The 24093-nt window shown below is 36.1% G+C and overlaps 1 protein-coding gene across 1 annotated transcript; it reads right to left on the bottom strand.

Annotated features, from left to right (window-relative positions):
- On the bottom strand, positions 1–21836 carry LOC113227440. The gene is made up of 12 exons (XM_026460366.1): positions 21696–21836; positions 16102–16302; positions 14088–14219; positions 12589–12738; positions 12086–12291; positions 9780–9886; positions 7846–7986; positions 5571–5676; positions 3432–3627; positions 2396–2542; positions 1624–1784; positions 1–222 (listed from the first exon to the last, which is right to left on the bottom strand). The coding sequence occupies exons 1-12, from the start codon at positions 21808–21810 to the stop codon at positions 10–12; spliced, it is 1875 nt and encodes a 624-aa protein (XP_026316151.1). The 5' UTR covers positions 21811–21836; the 3' UTR covers positions 1–9.
- Between the last annotated feature and the right edge of the window lie 2257 nt (positions 21837–24093).

Raw genomic sequence — 24093 nt, 5'->3', positions numbered from 1 at the left:
ATAGTGGAGCTAAAAATGTAGAGCTAACATAATAGCAAATGTGACAGAGTAGATAACAAACATCGTTTTATCAACTACTTCAGCTAGTTCTTGTGGTTCTCCGTATTTAATGACGTCGCATTGCATTTCCTCAATAGTGCTATTTGGAGGACTTACAAAAGCTGGTTCATCGTCATCTTGAGACGCGTAGCCTTCGTTTATGGATTCGTAGATTTTACAGGTCTGGGAAATAAAAACAATATAAATAAAGTGCCGCATGCATTGTATCTGCATGCACCCGAATCTATATCTAGAAGGTCTCGGATGTTGTCCTTCGAATTTGAGTATTTACCCAAGAGTGTCCCAAGGCGCGAAAAGAGGACAAGTGGAAAAGTATGAGAGAGGTCTTTGCTCATCAGTCGTATAGCTATTGTTAATTAGAAAGTAATAAATATTAATTTGCCACACAATTACATGTAATCCGATTTTTTTATGATACCAAGAGATGAGAAGAACAAGTGCTTATGTAAGTTACACTCCTGTTCATAATAGTTATAGGGTCGGTCAGAGCTGTAAATCGCAAATATCTGAGGGGCACTGCCATTGCGTCCGACACCCTAAGACAGAAGTTGAAAAGTCCCATATGTCCGTAATTTCACCATCACCATTAATTACCCTTTAAAACCGATAATGCTCACATTACTGCTTGGCGGCAGAAATAGTTAAGGAGGCAATACTTCCCAGGAGGAATCTTTCACAGCTCCAGTGATATGAAAATTTATATGAATAGATTAAGAATTTGGAAATCCATATTAGTAAAAATGGAAGTAAATTACTTTACTAGCTACTCAGCGAACCTTGTGATGATTAAATTGTGAAAAATATCTGCGTTTGTATTGAGTATTTTTTTCTTTGCATGATTTAACCATAGTATAATAAGATCAAGTAGGGCAACTCCCTTCTGTTGGGTCTACGCTTCACTCGGAGCGTAGGGTTGTTACATTATTAATTGAACCTACATGTTGTAAGCATAATTTGAAACTATCAAGGTGTTCATCACAGTACCTATACTCGTGCTATATTGAAATAACCTTTGTTAAATGCAGTAGGTACTAACGTAGTAATTTTTTATATCAGCGTCAAGGATTGATATCTTGAATATTTTATTAATTCTGGATTTTAGGCACTCTTGTTTAAACCACCACAAACACAACAATAAACACGTCTACTATTTGATGTCGTTTTTAAACACCAAACGACCGCTTCAATTATATAATGAATGATCCTACGACCCGCTCTACGTAACGCGAGTGCACCGCGAGATTATGCGAATGTGTGAGTCTGTAAACAGCGCGCGGTAGACATGCACACAAGCCTCGCTGCTACGTTCGTATCAAGGTACGCGAAACGTTCATTTATATCAATACATAATTTGGCTGTACCAAATCACGGAAAGAGAGTTCGTTGTATCACGAGTACCGGAGTAACGAATTTCATTGGGACTTCACAAAGCATTAAGAAATGACAGTTTCTGAATTAATTCAGAAACTATCATTTCTTAAATAGTTTTGATCTAATTTATCTATATAATTTATAAACGCCTGTTTATAAATTATAATAACTAACAAAACTTGGTCGTCATACCTTCATTGTTGGCAAGCAGAATAGAGTTCTAAACCATTTAGCAGTAAGCACAGACTGCACTGACGCAGTCTTGCAAAGTTTCTGCGCTGTGTCTGTCATCAGAGCCACATGGATTAGAAGAGCCAATAGTATACCCATTAGGATTGTGGTATAGAGGATGACTGAAACAAAACAAGCTTTATTTACTTAGTTGGTCAACTTCTTGTTAAGTTTGATAAGTTTGCACGAGATATCTATTACTTGCAGTTGAGGTGTTTTTGTAAGTTACCAATTTTGTAAAACGATGGTATTTTAATAAAAAATAAGTGCCTGATGGAAAGTGACGATGAGGTCGACGATGTATCATGCACACCTAAATAATGACTATTCACTCTCGCCTTGAAAGTCTAAGGTCCAAGTTATAGCGTTCGGGTAATAAATTCGCAGGCAGGGAATTCCACTCTCTAGCCGCTCTCCACATAAATGTGGAAGTGAAACACTGTGCGAATCCTGGTAATATTCACAATATAGTGACGTGGCTGGTCTGAAATATAGAGTCCCCCGATAGTAATCAATGGGAGAAAAAAAAAGAGAGATGGAAATGAACAGTCCGGACTTTGCTCAATGTTGATTATGAATTATAAGAGGTTAGTGCTAGTATTTACAGATCTTTGTTATTTTGAAATTTAGTTGTAAAATTTTGGGATTCTAGACTAACTTTCAAAACGCCTAGTTTTTTCTTTGTGCATTTTGGAAAGGGAAATTCTAAAGGAATACACTTTCAAGTACTTACGTAGAGAAGGCACATTATGTGAAGGTACCAAGTAATCGACGTAACACAATCCCATGCAAATGACAATGACACATCCTGCAAAGAACCATATCCGGGAGAGTTGCAACGGCTCCGTCCAGAACGACATTAATACGAAGGTTACCAAGACTGAAATTTGCGTGAAAATTATTACATTATGTATATCAAAAAAGTACCCAAGTTTAGGTTTCAAATCAAGGCTTTGATATGTCAGTTGGGAGAATGCTTTCTGTATAAGGGGTATGTGTCTGACTTCAAGAGACTTGTACAACTTAATCTTTTCGAATCATTAACTATTTAGATTGTTATTATTTTTATTATAAGAATAAGTGCGCATTTGGCCTCCGTCTCACCTGATGGAAAGTGAAGATGGAATATGCACACCCATATGTATAATGTCTATTCACTCTCGCCTTAGAAAAGTTCAAGTTGTAGCGTTCAAGGAACAAGCCAGCAGCCAGGACTACCCCAATGCCGTACTCCATATAAATGGCGTAGCACAACTTAGGGGTGGAAAACTAGCCTATTATTATTAATATTTCTCTTCCATTAGTGACAAAGCAACCCCTCGTGGTGTTGTCTATAATGGCTCCAACAACCACAAAGACACACGTTCGACCTCTTCTTGTCTTTCTGCTTGCGAAGTCCCTAATATTAGAGTACAAAACACTTAAATATAGTCGTGACCAGTAGGGTAACTCTATGGGTTTCCTAATTGTATACACTCAGAAAAAATGGCTGACAGAGTGGGAATAAATGCTGCACAATAAGCTGTTCTTTATTCATACCTGATTTAATCGGTCGAATCGAAGGAATTTTTCTTTGTATTTATTTGCTCGATCTTTGTATCAATAAAAATAACAAAGTAGAGGAGTATTTTTACAGAAAAAGATGAACTAAATTTCTTTATAGACTCTCAGCGAATAAAGTGTTATTGTTGAATATCAATTTTTTTTTCTGAGTGCAAGATCGGTTTAGCTTCTATACATAATGTAAACTTTTCTGTTACGACTCGTACCTAACAAAGGAGTATAGAAAACAATATTATAAGTAGTTGCCGTTCTTCTCATCTGTATAGAGATCAAAAGACGATCACTTTGGTGAGTAGTGTTGTCACTGTCGCCGAACACAATACTCCATATATCATTGGAGACTATCACCACTTTGATGGTCTTCTCCCATTCACTTTGTATCACGTCGTCCATACCTGCAAACTGCAAGTTTACTGTGAATTCCTACGCTTGATATAATATCGCCACATGTGATCATGCATTGCTATCTAATTTAAGTTATCTGTGCATGTTAAATTGTCGAAATGTTTAATATAGTTTGCTTGTTATTTTAGGTTTGCCGTTTAACACTTATAATTGCTGTTTAGAATGTAGAACACCCGAGTCTAATAAGATAAAAATGTGTTGTGAACATAATGTTAGTCATCATCATATCAGCCAGAAGACGTCCACTGCTGAACATAGGTCTCCCTCAAAAATTTCCAAACTAGTCGATCACAACAACGCTCACAACGCTCACAATCAACATAGCCCCGCACTAGGGAAACCCTGTGTCGCGGGTGCCATGGACACTCACACAGACAACCACAAATTACACCCAAACTCACGAGAGAAATAAATGTAGGCCATACAAATATTTCTCCCGGCCCGGGAATCGAACCTGGAACCTCTGCGTGGCAGTCCGGCATGGTAACCGTTCGGCCACGGAGGCAGTTGATCGCGATGTAAGACACCACCACCACCACCTGCGGTGCTCAATAGCCAACCTCACTTGCATGCGGTACACTCTGCTCCTATCGACTAGATTCTGGCGATCCGCCAACACGCATTGGACCAGCGGTAGCGTGGCGGGAAGGGGTCTAAACTCCCTAAAGTAATACTAGTGTTGCTAATAAATAAATAAACAAATAAATAAATAAATCATACGTCAAAAGTGATTTTGTCACATGATACTAAACACTAACTAAATTAAACAAATCGTGTATAATTATATGATTTTAGTTTTATAACTCTCCTTTATAAGCATAATAATCTCAGTACAGAGTAATAAAAAACCGATCTCGAGAGTTCGTGGAATTGCATCTATTTGCCAAGTTTTATTGAAATCGGTTACCGGTAAGTGCGCAAACCCGGATTCATTCCCTAGTTCGTCACTATACTGGACTTAACACAGGAGATAATAAAAATCGGTGCTCACCGCTTAAAGTATATTGATTTGAGAGAAGAACGCTTCAAATTAGAGCATAGCAAAGTCAACCTTTAAAATGATTGCTCCTTATAAAATTTAGGTGCTATTTATAAAAATAAACCTTCACGCATTAGCGTGAATAGGTTGAATATGTATATAACCAGAAATAGAGACGAAATAAGGGCCATCCATCCCTGACAACGCATCAGGTAAATTGGCCTTATATCACTTTTAAATATCAACCCTCGTTTGCGGTGAAATCGCAATATTAGAATACTGAAATAGTACAGCACCAACAACTGACCTGTGTACGTTTTGACAGACAGAGAATTGATAAGTAAATTCACCTTGAAGAAAAAATGAAAATTTATACTTTTTGAAGGTATGTAAATTTAGTTACACTGGGTTTGATAAATGTACTCGTATAATGTTATACTATAGTTTTGTAATTGTAAGTGTAACCTCGCCAACAAACTGTTTTCGCAGTTTGGTGAGAAATTGTATTATGTTTTCTTGTATGCCTTATTTGTGTGTAATAAATAAAAGCAGTAATGCTCACATTACTGCTTTGCGGCAGAAATAGGTAAGATGGCAGGAATTCCCTGGACGAACTGTTTCACAAGGAGATCTACTGCTACAAGTTGCGATAAGAAGCGCAGAATTTCGTCCGTATCTTTAAACCTCACTTTTGTAAGTTGTTTTGCATATGTTTCCTTATTGCACCAAGGGTGCGAATTTATATAATGATTGTCTAAATTTAATCTGGATTGACGTCTTGACGATAAGAATATTGAATACCACGCAGCATAAAAAGCTTGTTGCTGCTTAAAAATGCACATTGAAGCTATTGTTTTTGGGTTTAAAACCACTCAAGTACTCTAGCTCCACAATTTCTTTAGACCATTCTTTAATAAACAACAAAGTGTAAACATAAAAGTATTATCATGATTTTACTTACGAGCATCATTTTCGGATCTGTCGTGTTAAGAGCTTCTAATGTGATCATCTCATGGGGCTCCCAGGCTCCAATTAAAATGGTACATGAGTATTCATCGTGTGGCCAGCTGAAAACAAAGTTCCCAGCGATAAAATTGTTAAATCTTACCAAAGTTATAATGGGAATAGTAACAAAAGCAACTAACGGAGTTGAAGAGACGCTCAATGGTTTTAAGAAATAATAGTCAGATAAGACTAGAAAAAGCAAAAAAATACAATAAAAGTTTTATCTGACTAGGGGCGCGATTCCATTATGCTGGGGCGATAGATAGTCGTGCAGTTTAAAGTGTCGTGGCTTGTATATTTAAATGAAGTTGTTCACATAGAACTACAGGATTAACTGTCGTTCACGACTTTTTTGACGTTACGACGACCCACTATTGTGACAATGTGAAGAGCTAGAACGACAGTTGTCAGACAATAAATAAAACGTCACGATAAAAGTATGACGTCAGATAATCGCAGCTTCAAACAAGTCTGTCGTGCAAACGATAAGGCGGCTGCCGTGAATCGATAAATTGTCGGCACGACCTAGTGGGAACAGCTAGACACGATAGTCGTCCAACGACAAATAAAACGTTAAACATAATGAGAACGCGCCCTTAGGATGATTAGGATATACGAGTTTTAGGTTTACGAGATTGTTACATATTGAAATTGAAACTATTTTCCGGATCTAAATTGGAAATACAATGTGTTTATTTACATTCTCGCCATATTTATAAAGGTCATACTATATTCGAAATTGAACCCAAATCACTAAAAAAATAAATCGAAAAAAATAAATCCTAAATTCTTATTTTTTGTTTAATTGCGGTAACCATCCTTGGTCCAAAGGTCATTGACTTGTACTACTCTTGCCACAGGTACCGGCAACCATTTGAACAATGACCTATTCGCAGAAAATATGCATTTTAGATCTATTTGGTGGTAGGGTACGGGTAGAGACGGGGAAGTATCGTATCGAGCGCGTGATTGGTAGATCATCAGTCGACCTTGCGTATCGCGTCTACGTTCCGCGGACATCGCGCATACGTTCTAGTTTCTCACGAAATGCAAAGCACGAGTAAGTGCAAAAAAAACCCTACCATGTTCACCAGATCCTGCATTACCATCAAGTGCATTCTTATGGCATGATGTAAAACATTTAGTTTACGCAGATTATGAGTATCAAAGAATTGCGCCCAAAAATTGTCTCTGGTTTCTTTCTGCTTTTTTTGTTGTGAAGAATGTGCTAATTTGAAACGAAACTCTGCATATCTGTGGCTGGGGAACCAGGCACCAGCTGTGGAGCTGGGTACTTCTAGCAATACTTTCATCTAACATAAAGTTGGTAAGTACCAAATCTAAGTTACAAAAAATCTTTTTTCAGTCAACTTTTCTAACCAATATAAATATACGCTTGTGGACAATATTACAAAACTTTACTAGATAAAATTAGCCAGAATATTTTTTAAATATTTTTAGACGATTTAGCATTATTTAATTAATTAATTTGTTAAATATGGCGAGAATGCATGAATGAAAATCAACACACTGTATTTGTTTTTCAAACAAACCAACTTTTCGAGTCCTTACAAGTCCCATGGCCACGGCTCGACGGAACCTGTAAAGGGTAACCACGGAACCAGTAAAGGGTATGAAACGTTGGTTTTTTTGAAAAAACGAATATCGCTTTAATGATGAGTATTTTTTTACTTTTAGTGTCCACTACTTCGATCATATACATATACTAAGAACATTATATAATGAGAGCGGAACAAGGCATATCGACGATATATATGTTTTGTTTTGCCGGTGCCAGTTTGTGAGTGGCTGCATTCACTTTAATAATAATGGTCTCAAATTAGGGAATTCCCAACACTAAAAGGACCAAAGTCCGGGACATACGCTACAACTCACAGCCACGTAATAATTTAGATTTTTTTTATTGGTCGTACCGGTTAATAGAACCTGGGCCCTAACGCATAACATCGTGGCTTAACCTTAACTGCCTGCGTGATCGTAACTGCGTGACCGACTGCCACGGAGAGGTCCCTGGTTCCATTCTCGGGCCGGGAGAAATATTTGTATAGCCTACATTTATTTGGCTCATGAGAATATATGAGAGTGTGCTTTAAAAAAACATCCGTCAGTCTATTTTACTAAAGTCTACATAAAAATTACGTTTTTTGTAAATATATTATTTGGGCACCCCAATGTTATACTAGAAATAGTAAAATATATGAAAAACATACGTATTCTTATTTTTCTGCTGTCCCGTACCAGTATGGCACCATGTGTTGACCACAGTCCGGAAATGGAAAGTCGCTTCGCCACTGGACGCCATTGAAATCAATTCCGGATTTTTCGAATCCAATATTGATATATCTTCTGAACTGAAATTTTTTATGACATCGGAAATTGAAAGAAAAGTGTCTCACAATCAAAATGTCTTCTTCTTAACAAGACGGTTGAAAAAAACACTACGTTTCAGTAATTATTCAAATGCTGCATAATGAAAAAATAGATACAACATAGTAGATACATCAACAAATAGTATAAATAACTTGATCATACCATAGTATCATTAGCAGTGATCGGTATTGAGGGGCTAATTTACCTGAAGTTTGAACGTTTTCTTATTATGGACATACTCATTTCCTGATATGATCACAAAATAATCCCGGGATTTATATTACGTTATCAATACTTTAAAAATTTTGACGACGAATAAAATGAATATACGTATATATATATGTTTGTAGGTATGTATTCATTAAAATAATTACAATGTTTATACATAATGATTTATAGTAAAGTAATTCTTCTCTCAAAAGGAGAAAGCCTCTAAACTTCTTTGCACGCTAAGCACTTTTGTAAATCTTTTTGCTGAGTAAGTACGCACGTATAGTTTCCATACGTGTAGCAACCACAATATTATTTTTTGAGACAATTTGTAGCAAATATTCAAAAGAAAATAATAATTTGTCACCAATGTACTCAAATTCCAATAAATAATACGCATATTCAAATAAGTTCTGAGATTTGTAGAAGGGAAGGGAAGGAATATCCACATTATTCTTACTCAAATGCTAGGTTATTTAACTCCCTCATTTCCGATCACTGATCATTAAACAAGTAGGGTAACTCCATACAAACGTCGCCGTGCGGTTTGTATGCGTACGCCGTAACCATAAATAGAGACGAAATGTCATTTAATTTGTTTGAAAACTAGTCTGTCATATCATTATTGGCTAGCCAGAGTTCGAAACAATTGACGGGTGTCTTCAATGGGCGTCGTCACTGTTTCACTTCAAATCGATCAGTTAACTTGAGCCTTGATATAAAGGACGAAAATTGCAAAATTACATATTTAATATTTAATTACCGATGAAATATGATTCCGTTTGTTTTGTAATTAGATGTTTTGCTGTTTTTCCCACACCACCGAATGGAACAGCCCCCCATTGTTAGAGATATTATCTTATTACAATAAATACAGAATATTTTTGGAATATACGGAGACGTACACACAGGTCTGTTGTTGACGCTGTACTATTTCAGCTTTCTAAAGGAGTAGCTTTGATAAATTGCAACTTGTCAATATAAATTAGTTACAACGGCACGGCATTGTTAGTATTATAATAAATACAGAATATTTTTTGGAATATACGGAGACGTACACACAGGCCAGTAGTTGGCCTGTCTATATTTCAGTGCAAACGAGAGTTGATATTTATAAGAGCTGTATCGCTAATGTGTTACCAGGAATATATGGCCCTTATTTCGTCTCTATTTCTGGTTATATACTCGATGGTTGCATAGAACAACGCACCATTCATTATAGAATCGAAGCGTTCGTAGGGGTGTTTATTGTTGTGTTTTGGGTGATTTGAACAAGACTGACTAAAAATTAAGAATTGTTCTTTTGAATTAATTTCTATTTTATAATCATACGCCCATAATCGAGATACAACCTGTGATACTGGTATAAACATAAGAATACGTTAATACTGCGTTTTTCCAAAGATCAGTCGAATGAACCTTGAGAATAATGTGATAAAAACCTTAATTATTGAAATCATGTTTACAAGTTGTAGGTATAGTTAAAATAATAATGTGACAACACAGTCAGGAGTTAGCCCTACTTGTCTTATTACATTATGGTCATACTTTTCAAATGTCTTACTTAAAATTGAAGAATGTAGGTCTCCATATTTGCCCCTGTCGGAACGTGAGGCTGGTGGTGTTATTAAACTTCTTGGGTTCCCAAGCCATTCGGTTGTCAGTCCAACTCTGAAGAGATGATTTTATAAATAAGTGTTTATTATGGCGCCACTTTTACACTCTGTGAACTTTATGATAATCTAATTATGAAAAGCCCAATCATATTTGGCGTTCGTTTAAAGAATAAATAAATAAAAATATTCTAACTACAGTTACCTACTAATATAAATTTGCAGCGCAAACTGTCCCTTACAGAAGGATACAGAGGGTCGATGTCAACGGTACGAGATCATCAAGGTCTGCAATTAGCATGGGCGTCTCTGAAGGTTCAATTCTAGGTCCATTTTTATTTTTAGTTCATATTAATGATTTATCTAGCCTCGTAGAAGGTATAGAACATAAAGATAGTATTGTTTGCTGCTGATACTTCCATATTATTTTAGTTAAAAGGCAGTAATGTTGTTCCTACAACGATCGAAACAATGCTATATCTAATGTATTAGATTGGTTTGCAGTTAATAAACTGCTCCTTTATGAGAAAAATCCAAATAGAGTGAAATTTACATTACCCAATGTTAGGCAGACGGACACGAACATTATATTTAGAAACGAAAAATTGAACCTTGTAGATACAGTTGTATTTCTAGGTATAACTTTAAATGCTAAATTTCAATGGGCTCCGCATATAAGTAAGTTATCGAAGCGACTCAGCTCTGCAGTGTACGCGATTTAAAAAGTACGAAAACTTTTAGACGTCGAAACAGCTAGTTGATTTACTTCAGCTACTTTCACAGTTAAATGACATACGGCATTTTGCTTTGGGGTAATGCCGCCGATATTAATAGAATCTTTGATCTGCAGAAACGTGAGGTTAGGGCAATTTACAATCTGGGCACCAGAGTGTCTTTGAGAAAAAAAATAAACTAGCTTTTCTTGACAGTCGTCTTACCAAAGTTACGAATTCATTTAAGGGGCAATGTATAAGCTTCTATGATAAGATTCCGATTGACATTCAAAGTTTGCCATTTACGAGGTTTAAAACTATAGTGGAATAAAAACTTTATAAGACTAAAGGTTATTATATAGCTTCTGCGTACTTAGATGATAAGAAAGATGATTGAAATAAATTTTGTAAATATTTATTTAAATTTATATTTTTTAAATTTATTCATATGTCATAGTCATTTTAAAAGAGCAACCCCTAGACTTTCTTGTAGAAGAATGATCTCCTCAGAGGACTCTGCCTTACGAATGAGCAGTAGAGTTTAATTAATATGATGATAGCGAGTTCTTAGGTTTTCGCGATTGTTACACATAGGAAATGAAACTATTTTTCCGGATTTCTCGTATATTTGTTTCGCATTTTCAAACAAACCAACGTTTCGGGTCCTTTACAGGTCCCATGGTTACGGTGGACATGGGTCCTGTAAAGGACCAAACTGAAAAAACAAATATACGCGATTTAAATCCGGAAAAATAGTTTCACTTCCTATAATATGACGGTTTCAAGTGTAATTTGCTTACCTATGAAATAAAGATGATTTCAATTTAAGATAGATATAATTATTATCATGATACACTTACTATGTAATAGCAGATACTTATTTTCTTACGTTTGGGTTGAATAGGTATAATTAGTTATTATATTATTATTAGTTATTATTATATTACATTTAGTATGTAATAGTAGATATTTGTGTTCACTTATTTTTCGGATCCAAATTCGCGTAATTATATTGTTTTTTAAACAAACTACCGTTTCGGGTTCTTTACGCGTCCAATAGTCACGGCTGACTGAAATGAAATTGAAGGAAAAAAATCTAAGAACTCGATAATAAAAATTGTTCCTAAAAAATGCAAATTCAATAGGAATAATCATGGAAGAAATGAGGATGAAATGTTTAGTAATCAACCTATGTAAATAAATAAATACGTAAATATTAGACAACGTCACATACGTTGCTCGATTCCCAAGGTAAGTAGATAAAGCACTGTTGTTATGGAAATCGGAAACGACAACAGTACCATAAACACCCAGACCCTACACAATATAGAAAAGTTAGTTTTCTGCACTGACCCGCCCGGGGATCGAACCCGGGACCTCAGAGATGGCGACATCATGGAAACCGGAGTGCAAGTCGACCACGGAGGCCGTCCAATGCTCGTCATATGTGTTGCAATAGGAAAAAAACTGGATGATTGTATTTAAATAAAAATAAAAATTATAAAAAAATGTAAACTGGAAATGTGGAAGGTACAGATACTTACTGAAATGATGGCCAATCCAAGGGATAACTTAGAATCAACAGCATTGTATTTTATGTTAGTTATTTTAATACCAATCTTGACCACGACGGAAGAACCTTCCGGTGGTAGGTAAGAAGATCGGCCCACAAGGAGGGTGCGTTTTAGTGATTCCGAATTTGATAGCTTTCGTTCCACAGCAGTTGAGTCCGGGGAAGTTTCAGTAGTGGCTAAGAAAAAAGAAACAATTCATGTAGCTGCATATTGTAGTCGAAGTAATAAATTGTATTTGAAGCAAACAAGGAAACCCTGTTTACATTGGGGGAACAGGAAAAAATAGATGCGCAAAGTGACTAATAAATAAGTCGGATTTTCCCCTATCTGATCTCCCACTTTGAAGGGGATTTTGAGACTTTTAGCGACAAAAAAAATTCCCTTTACTTTTATTTGAAAATACTTAGAAAGGATATATTTTTTTCGTAAATTATTTACGAATGTTCCCAGTGGAGAATAAGAATGGTTTTTACCTGCAACTGGATCAGGGCAGTCGTACAAGAATTTGGCTTCGACGCCGTTCCATGCGGCGAAACTGAAGTAGTTAATTGGCAATGGATTGACGTCGTAATATGACAGTATCGAGACTTGCGAGCCTTCTTTGCCGAAGTCTATTAGACCATCTAGATAAAAAACATAATGTAAATAGTACAAAAATATATCGAGTTCTTAGGTTTTCGCGATTGTTGCACATAGGAAATTAAACTATTTTTCTGGATTCAAATTGCGTATATCTATATATAGACCTGTAAAGGTCCCCGAAACGTTGGTATGTTTGAAAAAAACAAATATACGCGATTTAAATCCGGAAAAATAGTTTCATTTCCTAAATACAGAAATATTACAAGTTTCTAGGTTGAAATTACACAACATGTATAATCAATTATACAAACTGCCACTTTTGTAAATACCAATTTGAATACTACTCATATACTTTTTTTGAGTATCTAGTCACAGTACGTATAAGGCGGACGGCTGGTGGTAAGCACCCCCAGGATAGTCGCAGTAGAGCTCCTTGTGAAAGAGGTCGTCCAGAGAAACACTGCCATCTTATCTATTTCTGCCGCCAAGCAGTAATGTGAGCGTTACTGCGTTCCAGTTTGGAAGGGTAAGGGTGCTGATGAAATTACAGGCACGTGGGACTCGTCGACTTATATCTCAGGGTGATGGGCGCAGTGGCAGTGCCGCACGCACACCTAACCATAGAAGTTGCAGCGCCACTCAGAGCTTTCAATTGCAATGACGCGAAAAGCACTGCTACTACTTACTCTGAGATATGAAGTTGACAAGTCCCATGTACCATAAGTTTCACTAGCATTCTTCAAAAATGGAAGGCAGCAGTGCTCATGTTACTGCTTGGTGAGGATGGTGCTCTTATACAAAACGCTTTGAAGAAGAACGAGGAACTTTGATAGATTACTTAGCTCGTGTCACTTACGGATTTGTTACTGGGAACTTCAATTACTGTAGATTTTGGATGTTAGATAGGAAACTGTCTAAAAAGGTATCTGCTTTTCAAAACATACATTACGTGTTAAATGCGATATGTAGCTAAGATTCTTTAGATGAAGGATCTCACCGTGCTTAAAATGCAAACTGTGTTCACAAACGTCCACACTACCAAACTAAACCATTTGCAGAATACCGAAATGTTTTTAAAGCCCTAGGTTATGAATTATAACTTAGTATATCACGAGTGTTATAGAATAGAAACCATTTATTACAAACCAAAATACACAGAAAGAAAGAATAAAAAAACACAAAAGCATAACAAAAATAAAATAAAAAAATTACGAAGAAAACTGTCATGTGTGCGGCTGTGGCGTATGCAAAATTATTCTCTCAGCTATTTAGCCGAGATTAGGCTTTGACGCTGGTTTTCAGTGGACCTTATGGACACAGGCCTATAGAATAATAAAATAGAGGTTGTACGCGTGATGGTGTACATATATTGTATATACATATATTGTACCTTCCGATATTCTGATGTAGAACGCCCGGAAATCAACTGCAGACAATATCCCGGTGGTTTTCGCCGAAGTCTTAGCATTTCGACGTAAGTTGCGCCGGAGTTCCGTAAATTTATTGCCGCCTCCCCCCACCACTGCGACGAATAAATGATGTTAATGCTTGTTACAAAAAAAATCAATGTAAAACATTTGTTTACATAAGCTTCTTATGTTTGTCAACAATCTCTCCTATACAAAAAACAAAAAAGATTTGAGAATAAACAAAAAAAAAAGAAAACCATTCTGATATGACATATCACAACAAAGATATGCAAAAACATGATGTATCTGTTAAAGAAACAAACTGCGAAATTAAAAATGTAATTAAATTAAACATTACAACATAATTGATTACAAAAGATTTATTAATGATGTGCGTCAAGACACATGGCCATTTCTCATTACGGAAGGCTGTCTATTTATTTATTTTATTTTTTTATTGAGGTTCACCAGCAATTGTTATATCGATACATATACATTTTGTATTGGTGTTTAGTTATATGCACAACTATTTAAAGACGACACAGCTTGCATTAAATTGAGCAGAATAGTCTTAATATTACAGTGTATATAATATACAAAGAAAAAGAGAACAAACTGAATATAACGATAAAATACGATAATCAGAATAAAAATATACATTGTTAATGTAAAGGTTGTATAATTTTTTGCAATTAATGCTAAAAATACTTCTAGTTTACTTGCTAAGGATTGCCTTGCGGAGACCGGTTGTCCAGTTCGAGAAAATATCTACTGGTGTACTATACTCATTGTGTAGTTTGGACAGATGGCTGACCGGTGAGTTGAGACCCAATTTAGTTCCGCTATGTGGTGGTGACAGAAGAGCAGCGATCTTTTTACGGGGGTATCGATGGGGAACGCTTATTTTGAACTTTGATGTCAGTTGTGGGCAGTCAATCTTGTTAGTAAATAACTTGTGAAGGAAGGCTAGGCCCAATAGATCTCTGCGTTTTTCAAGAGAGATCATTTTGATTTTTTAAATCTCATTTTATAAGAGCATATTTATTTACCAAACGATATCTCACTGACAAAGGACATGGTTTAACCCATCCACCATGATAGCCCAATACGAGGAAAGAATCTACACTACACTAACTACTATATCATCATCATCATCAACCCATTTATACGTCCCACTGCTGGGCACGGGTCTCCTTTCAGACGAGGGTTTAGGTCATAGTCCGCCACGATGGCCCAATGCGGGTTGGGGACTTCACGCGTTTTCCGAGAGTTGTGAACCTTCTTCGACGAGCAGGTTTCATCACGATATTTTCCTTCACCGAAAAGCTCATGATAAATTTCAAATTAAATTTCGCACATAAATTCCGAGAAACTCAGAGGTGCTAGTCCGGATTCGAACCTACGACCTTCTGCTTGAGAGGCAGTAGGTCAAACCATTAGACTACCACGGCTTCTACTATATCTAAACTACTAACTAATAAACTATCTACTATATCTTTATTTTCGTGCTAGGGTTTTGAGTCTGTATAGAAAACACTTTAGTGTGGTACAGGTACCACTGCGTTTGACTTGGCCACTCTTATACATTGCACGATCATGCTGTTCGGAGGAAACACATGTACTCGGACATCTTCCGTTACACGAAGAAGCGCCGTCGCCGAGTAAAGGGTCTGACCACTGGGGTGAGTGGAGAATCCTAACGGGATCCATAGTGGGTAGGCCTTCGAGGATTGTTGCACTAACGATGGTATCAAAAACTGTTTTGAAGCTTCTTACACACTTTATGACGATATCAAAAACAACTCTTAGGCTATTGTTTCATTTACGATAACATCAAAAACAATTTTTATATAGACTATTATAATATTTACGCCGATGTCAATAACAGTTCTTTGAATATCACATTTCTTTGATATCAATAGTTCAACAGTTCTTAGGCATTATTACACCTACGGTGATATCAAAAATTATTATTACATTTATGATATTTCTTACCAATTTCATAAACGGGATCGTTGGGGTCTGGAAAAGGCAGTGTAGACAGTAAAATGTGTCCATTGCTTGAAGCTAGTATTGCCAAATGCATTTCGAAGACAGCACCTGGGGTTTGAGGCTTGCGGGCTTCGGCATCCAGTTTGTAAAACGTCTCATAGCTGTAGCCATGTAGGCATTGATGTTCTTTGCAGCGGAGGGCCACTGTGGGTTAAAGATGATTGAATAAATATTTTACTGCCCTTTTCACTAGCAGTAGATATCCTTGCGAAAGAGTTCGTCCAGGGAAGTACTGCCACCTTACCTATTTCTGCTGTCAAGCAGTAATGTCAGCATTACTGTGTTCTGGTTTTGAATCGCGAGGGTGACGGGCGCAGCGGCAGTGCCACTCAGATCTTTGCAATTTTAAGTTCTGAGTGGCATTGCAACTGTTATGGACAGGCGTGTAGCTTATCATCAGACGCACGACTTGTTCGTCCCGTCACTTGATATTATAAAAAAAAATATGCTTATATTGCCTCAGAATATGCATTTGAAATGTGATACAAAAGGAAATAGGTCCAAAAACCTTGAATACTATTGTACCCAAAGTTCGTATTCTTTAGAATCATCTTTATTTTTATCATTATTACCCAACAGCTTCAACGCTATGTTCCACATTCAAAACTGTTAGTTTGTTAAGTAGCGTACCTTGACTTTCATCGGTTAAAACTATTGAAAATAAAAATGAAGCTGTTTACAACTTTTGTTTGCGGTGCTTATGTGGGTATGGAAAAAAATACTAAACACCTTTTGTAAAAATATTTTTTTCGTTTAATGTCCTTTAGTATATAAATTAGTAGTAGTTGATTTTTGTGATTTGACTGTAACATACATACGAGTACATATATGTATACAGGGTGTCCCACGGCTATGCCACATGGGGGGAAAGTACCTTAAATACCATTGATAGAACATTTTACTCTGAAAGAAGACTTCATTTTGATTTTAAAAACAATTCGAACTGCATTAAAAGATTTTTAAATAATCGCTTGTCTGAACCGGGAATCGAACCCGCAAAATGTGAAAAAAAAAAACCACCTGTAATTTGTTATACTGATCGAAAGCTTCTATCATAAGGATTGTTTTCTTCTAAATAACATAACATCTTAAATAAAAGGAAGACCATGAAATTGAAATTTAATTAAAATAATTAGATACATTTAATTGCAACTTACAATCAATCAATTTAAGTTATCAAATGTTCAAAATGTCTCGCATTGTGTAGTATACCAATTCTCACTCTTTTCATAATTTCGCTTCCTGTTGATTTATTTATCTTTTCATGGTGAATGTTTAAAATAATACGTCTAAGTTCAGTTTGTAGCTCCTGCACACTCATATACCGGTTCCTGTAAACTAAATCTTTTACATATCCCCATAAATAAAAATCTAACGGGGTTAGATCCGGGGATCTCGGAGGCCATTTAATTTGTCCATGAGTACCGATCCAGGAAGGAAAATGTTCATTAATAAAGTCCGCTGTTCTCCGACTATTATGAACCGGAGCCCCATCTTGCTGAAGAATGAGACTTCGTCGTCCTGCATCGGGAAGATTATTAATCTCGCTCCTTAAAATCTCAAGTATTTCTAAATATTTTTCAGTGTTCAGATGCCCTTCGTAAAAATGTATTAAGAGAACCCGGTTTTTCACAATCCCACACCAACAGTTGAATGAAAAACGCACTTGATCATTAGCCTCGCGGATTCGTAAGGGATTCTGTCTGGACCAAATACGATTATTACGCCGGTTGTACATACCATTGTTACTGAAGTTTGACTCGTCTGACCAAATAATGTCAGTCAGGAAATTTTGATTCTGACGGAAGAGCCTCTCGATTTGGTGGCAGAAAATAAGTCGTCTTTCGGCATCACCCGGGCGTAATTTTTGAAGTAATCGCCCTTCAACATAACTCTTGAATTTGTATTTTTTCAATATGCGGTGTATTTTGCTTTTTGAAATTCCAATTTCTTCTTCACCTTCCCTCACTGAATTCTTCGGGTTCGCCTCAAAGTAAATCAAAATGTCGAGTTTTTTCAAATTATCCATCAAACTTTTTAAAATAAATCGAGATGGTGTTTCTCTATCGGGATACCGTTCGCGGTACCACTGCAAAGCTAGTGATATGTTTTTGTGGTTCATATAGTATGCTTCCATTAAATCCAAATTATGTTGATACGCCATGGTAACTAAATTCACACAACAATTGCAATGCAAGAAATCGAAAAAGAGATTCACTAAAAAAAACAAAAGAATACATAGACGTTTGAAAATGGAACACATTTTCAAATTATTATTTTATGCCAGCCGCTTTGTGATTGTGAACTTCTTTGTGAATTTCGTTATTATTTTATCATGCTCTTATAATAGGGAAATGATATGTATTTCTCAAGTTTGCACTCATTAGTAATACTTTGAAATGATAATGTATGTTGTTATGAGCGCGGCATAGTCAGAGAAAAAGTTGTCCATTTGAACTGACAAACTGAACAAAATTTCAAATTAAAGTGAAATTTCATAGTCTTCCTTTTATTTAAGATGTTATGTTATTTAGAAGAAAACAATCCTTATGATTGAGTCTTTCGATCAGTATAATAAAATTACAGGTGGTTTTTTTTCACATTTTGCGGGTTCGATTCCCGGTTCAGAGAAGCGATTATTTAAAAATCTTTGAACGCAGTTTGAATTGTTTTTAAAATCAAAATGAAGTCTTCTTTCAGTAAAATGTTCTATTAATAGTATTTATAGTACTTTCCCTCTATGTGGCGTAGCCGTGAGACACCCTGTATATGAAATAGATACAGACAAGTCTTTCACCTAGTTTAGAGGTTGGAAGCTCATATTATAGGAGTAATTCTGATTTATAATTAAGAATTTTATTTTTACTATTTGTAACCTGTTGTACACACAAAAGAAATAATTTGTATTCTTATTATTTAATTATTAATACAAAGATCGAACATTCAGAAAAAACACTCAGATCAAATTCCTTCGATCCGGTCGGATTCGAACCGACGTCTTCTTACATACCGTGCCAGACGCTATACCAACTAAGCCACGGAACGAACCAACGGACCTCACGAATTTTTCTATGTGCTTGCGTCGTGTCTTTGTACTTCGTTTTTCAACGACTTTTTAGTCGTAGCGCCATCAATGAGAAACTTTGACAGCTTTGAGAGATCTTTGTATTAATAATTATAACAAACTAGTGGAGTAATTTCACAAAAAATAATTGAATATAAATTCAATAAAAATTTAATTAATACAGTGAATAGCGACATCTCTCGCCAGGACTGGTAGCTGTAAAGGTACTAACTGGGTGATAAATCTGCAATAGATTTCTCATAGATGGCGCTACGACTAAAAAGTCGTTGAAAAACGAAGTACAAAGACACGACGCAAGCACATAGAAAAATTCGTGAGGTCCGTTGGTTCGTTCCGTGGCTTAGTTGGTATAGCGTCTGGCACGGTATGCAAGAAGACGTCGGTTCGAATCCGACCGGATCGAAAGAATTTTTTCTGAATGTTCGATCTTTGTATTAATAATTATAACAAACTAGTGGATTAATTTCACAAAAAATAATTGAATATCAATTCAATAAAAATTTAATTCTTAGTATTTATTATTATGAAAGGTTCGAACGCCACCAAGAGCTGTCATAATGTTCCGACCCGACATCCAATTGAACAATTTCCGGGTAATAAATAAGGAACGAAGCGACTCACTCCTAATATTTTTCACCCGCGTAGAAAGGTTGTTTCATAAGTTATTTTAAATATCCTTTGGCAAGGGGAAGTAGTCTACCGAAAGCGGCAGTTGACCGTGTGTAAATACGCCATCACCATGCATCGCAATATGTCCTGTCCCGTGACACGTTCTCCGTTTTCGGAATTCGAAATACGGTCTATTTGTTTTTATTTTTTTTTTATACATGACAGGCAAATTACTCCACTCCACCTGATGTTAAGTGGAAAGTGGTATCCAAACGCGAAGGAACCTAGTGCAGCGATGAAACCCTCACTGCACTAGCCACCTCCACCCTGCCTGCCTACAATATGCCTCTTCACGCCTCGTTTGAAGGACCCCATATCATAAGAGGGAGGGAAGACATGTGCCGGAAGGGAGTTCCATTTGTCAACCGTGCGGCAGAGAAAGGAGCCACCGAACCTTTTAGTACGCTATGGAATGCGGCAGGTAGTGAAACGGTGACTACGAAGGCCAGCACGCGTGCTTCTGAGCAGGAACGGGGAAGGGGGGATGAGGTTGAACAGCTCTTCAGAGCACTCACCATGGTACATGCGGTAAAAGGCGCTAAGCGATGCAACATCTCTACGCAGTTGCAGAGGTTCAAGGCGTGATGAGACCTCTTCGTCGCCTATAATTCGAGTAGCACGACGCTGTAATTTATCCAAGGCATCGATCGTATTACAGCACTTCACTTCTACAACGCTAATTATCCATTTCATTTGAACTTATAAATTTAATTCGTCTAGTTATAAAATCTCAAAGATAGACATCTATTACCGAGAAATTATTAATTATTACCGGTTACGCAAAGTTTAGTTCTAATTTTTGGAAAACTCAGAGAGTGATTTTTAATAGACGAAATATTTTTGACGAAAAAAGGTTACAAGTCAAATTTTTAATAATTTATTTTAAAATACTAAACGATTGCGAAGGTTTATTCCAGTCACTTATTATATTAAAATGTGATGCAATATTAAAATTAAAAATTCTCGCGAGAACGCTCGATGACCTTATTTATGCGATATTATGGTTGAAAAACAATTATGCGAGCATGATAAAACGTTTCTGAATTTGAAAATAAAATATTGCTTCATCATACAAATTGAATGTATCTGTAGCGCACATGATATATAGAGATCGAAAACTTTTTCGTCTTGTAATTATTTTTCGCTGAAGTTGCTTATTACGATTACCATCTGAAATATGACGCATCGGTTTCAAAAGCGTCACAAGTAAAAAATCTTAAGGGATGTCTGGGGCACATGAAGTTCCGCTGCTTTTCAGTAAAAAATTGGAAACCTTGAAGTTAGCAACAACACAAAACCGACATTAGGTTTTGTGTTGTTGTGTGATTGTGATTCCTAGGGTGTTAATCGAAAACAAAGAAGACATATTTTTACTTCAAACGTAAATATTATACAGTATAGTTATTTTAATTTGTGCCATTGTTGCGACTAAAACTGAGTATATAGTGTATATTATATTGTTTTCTTGTAGTTGTTACAATTGTCATTTTTTAGTTGTGGTTGAAGCCAGGGCGTGATTATGGTCGCACTCTTTGTTACAGCCTGTATTGTTTATCAAATAAGAAATATGGACTATTGCTTTATGAAAATACTGTATAATTTTGAATGGTTATAATTTTCAGGTATTAAGCAAAATAAATAAATATACAGCATTTAAGCTATTGCATAAAACTACTAGTTGTTACCGTTCAGTAACAATGTTTCACAATATTATACGTTCAAAACATGCACGTAAATAAAAAAATAAAGAAACTCTTTTGGATAATAAACGAAAATAACTTACTGTTGTAAGTAAAAGTAAAATTATCACTACTAATATTCACTTCACCAACTGCCGCAGCTTGTACCCAAAACAAGACAAACAAAATGAACACACATTTTGATTTTAAATGAAACATTATTTAAATATGTTTTAATTAACATCAACGTTGTACAACACAACAGTTTTGTTTACATTGTATAGTTCATGTTCAGAAACTAAAATACCGAACTTTGCAGTACTAATGAGTAGTGTGCGTCGAACTGGCGGACACCACAACCGAATACAAATAAAGTGTAAAAATAATGTCTCTAGTTCTGGCATCAAATGTAATCGTTTTGTTGGTCATTGAATGAGAGTATCTGCATATACACTCCCGGATACGTATTTCGAGCCAACTTGGATTTTCAGTATTAAATACCCTAAGATTTATCAATGTCAAAAACTATTGTGCAATTTTGAAACTATGCCTCTACCACGAAATTACTGTGACGTTGTCACTAGTGACCATGTAAATTACTTCACAATTTTTGTATGGTAAATTATACAGCGCCCCTAGCGGTTACATGAAGAAATAACATTTTGTATACAAATATTTTTCGCGGTCGCTAGCGAGAACTTTTACTGTAGCCTCATTGTAGAGCATCGAGTATTATAACCAGAAATGGATACGAAATGTCGTTATTTGTTTGAAAACTATTCTGCCGAATCATTACGGTGACATCGGCGCTCCGACTGGCCATCTCAAATTCAAAACAATTGATGGGTGTCGTCAATTGTTTCACTTCAAATCGATCAGTTTAACTTGAGTTATGCTATAATGGACGACGATTGAACAATTACATATTTAATATTTATTAACCGATGAAATGCGATTCCGTTTGTTTTGTAATTAGATGTTTTGCTGCTTTTCCCACACCATCGAATGGAACAGCCCCTATTGTTAGAGATATTATCTTTATTACAATAAATACAGAATATTTTTGGAATATACGAAGACGTATACACAGGTGAGTTGTTGGTGCTGCACTATTTCAGCTTGTGACGGTGTGACCTCCTTGCATCGTCATCCCACCTTTTTATCGCCTTTCTCCTATTCTGGCCACTCGCATTTAAATTTAAGTTTTGAATTGTTCCATTCTTTTGCCTCACAGTCTTATTTTGTTTCGTTCCATCGTCACTCCCTGCTTGATCGCGACAGTGGACGGAGCTGCTTAAATTCTGTTTCTGATTCTTTTGCAAAGTTATAATTATTATAATCTAACTATGTATCAATTCTAATAAGTATATAAAAGTCTACATCCCTACCATGTACCTATGAATACGTATCTGTAATTCAGTATAACTCGGCCCTTTTAGGGGTAAGTGTCTAATTAATATCTTTTTCATCAAGTTAGGAAGTGTAGTGTTTTATAATAATGTACCTGTTTTCTATATATACCTTTTATTGTTACAGCCTTACTTCTTTATCATTTCTTCTTAACCCGACTTTCAATAAATTTGTTGACCGTAAGTTTTCTGTTTTACTGCCGTGAACCTGGTCACAGCTTGTCAGGGTCACAACCCTTTCAAGCTTTCTAATTTGTGATTTGAGCGCAAAGGAGAGTTGATATTTAAAAGTGATACGATGTGGAGGCCCATTTGCCTGATGAGTTGCCAAAGATGGATGGCCCTTATTTCGTCTCTATTTCTGGTCATAAACTCAATGTGGTAGAGGCACAGATATTATTTTATGATACCAAGTGACAGAACGAACAAATCGTGCGCCTGGTGGTAAGTGACACGCCTGTCTATAGCAGTTGCAACGTCAGTATCAGAGATATAAGTCGCAAGGATCTGAGGGCCACTGCCACTTTTATGGGGAATTGTATACGTTTTTACAATAAGATTCCGATTCATTTCCTAAGTTTAACAACTACATTACAAATACTTTATTTGAGAAGTTATATGACATAATTGTAGACTACGTGTTAGATAAAGATGTATAATTTGATTCAAAGTGTATTCCATAGCATTTAAGTTTGTTTGAAACCAGCAATCCTTAGAGTTTCTTGCTCGTTCTTGTGAGGGAAGTTAGCGTAGTGAACGAGCAGGTGTTTAACAGTGACGTTTTCAAGTATAAATTTATTATAATTAGTTTTTATCTATAGAATAAATGTTTCTTTGACTTTGACTGCGCCCGTCACCCTGACACATAAGTTGACAAATCCCAAGTGTCTACGATTTCACCAGCACCCTTCAAAACCATAACGCGGCAATGTCCACTTTACTGTTTGGCGGCAAAAATGGGTAAGATGGCAGTTTTTTACCTGAATGAACTTTTTCACAAGGAGCTGCTGTTAAGCGTTGCGGTATGAAATATGATGAAGTATAGATGATAAGTAAAAATAAAACATGGAGATAGAATAACAGAATAAGTAAT

The sequence above is a fragment of the Hyposmocoma kahamanoa genome, unplaced genomic scaffold (assembly GCF_003589595.1).
Source record: "Hyposmocoma kahamanoa isolate Upper Pololo Valley unplaced genomic scaffold, ASM358959v1 210, whole genome shotgun sequence".
NCBI lineage: Eukaryota > Metazoa > Arthropoda > Insecta > Lepidoptera > Cosmopterigidae > Hyposmocoma > Hyposmocoma kahamanoa.
The sequence above is the reverse complement of the archived record's forward strand: the minus strand, read 5'-3'. Positions and strand labels throughout refer to the sequence as shown.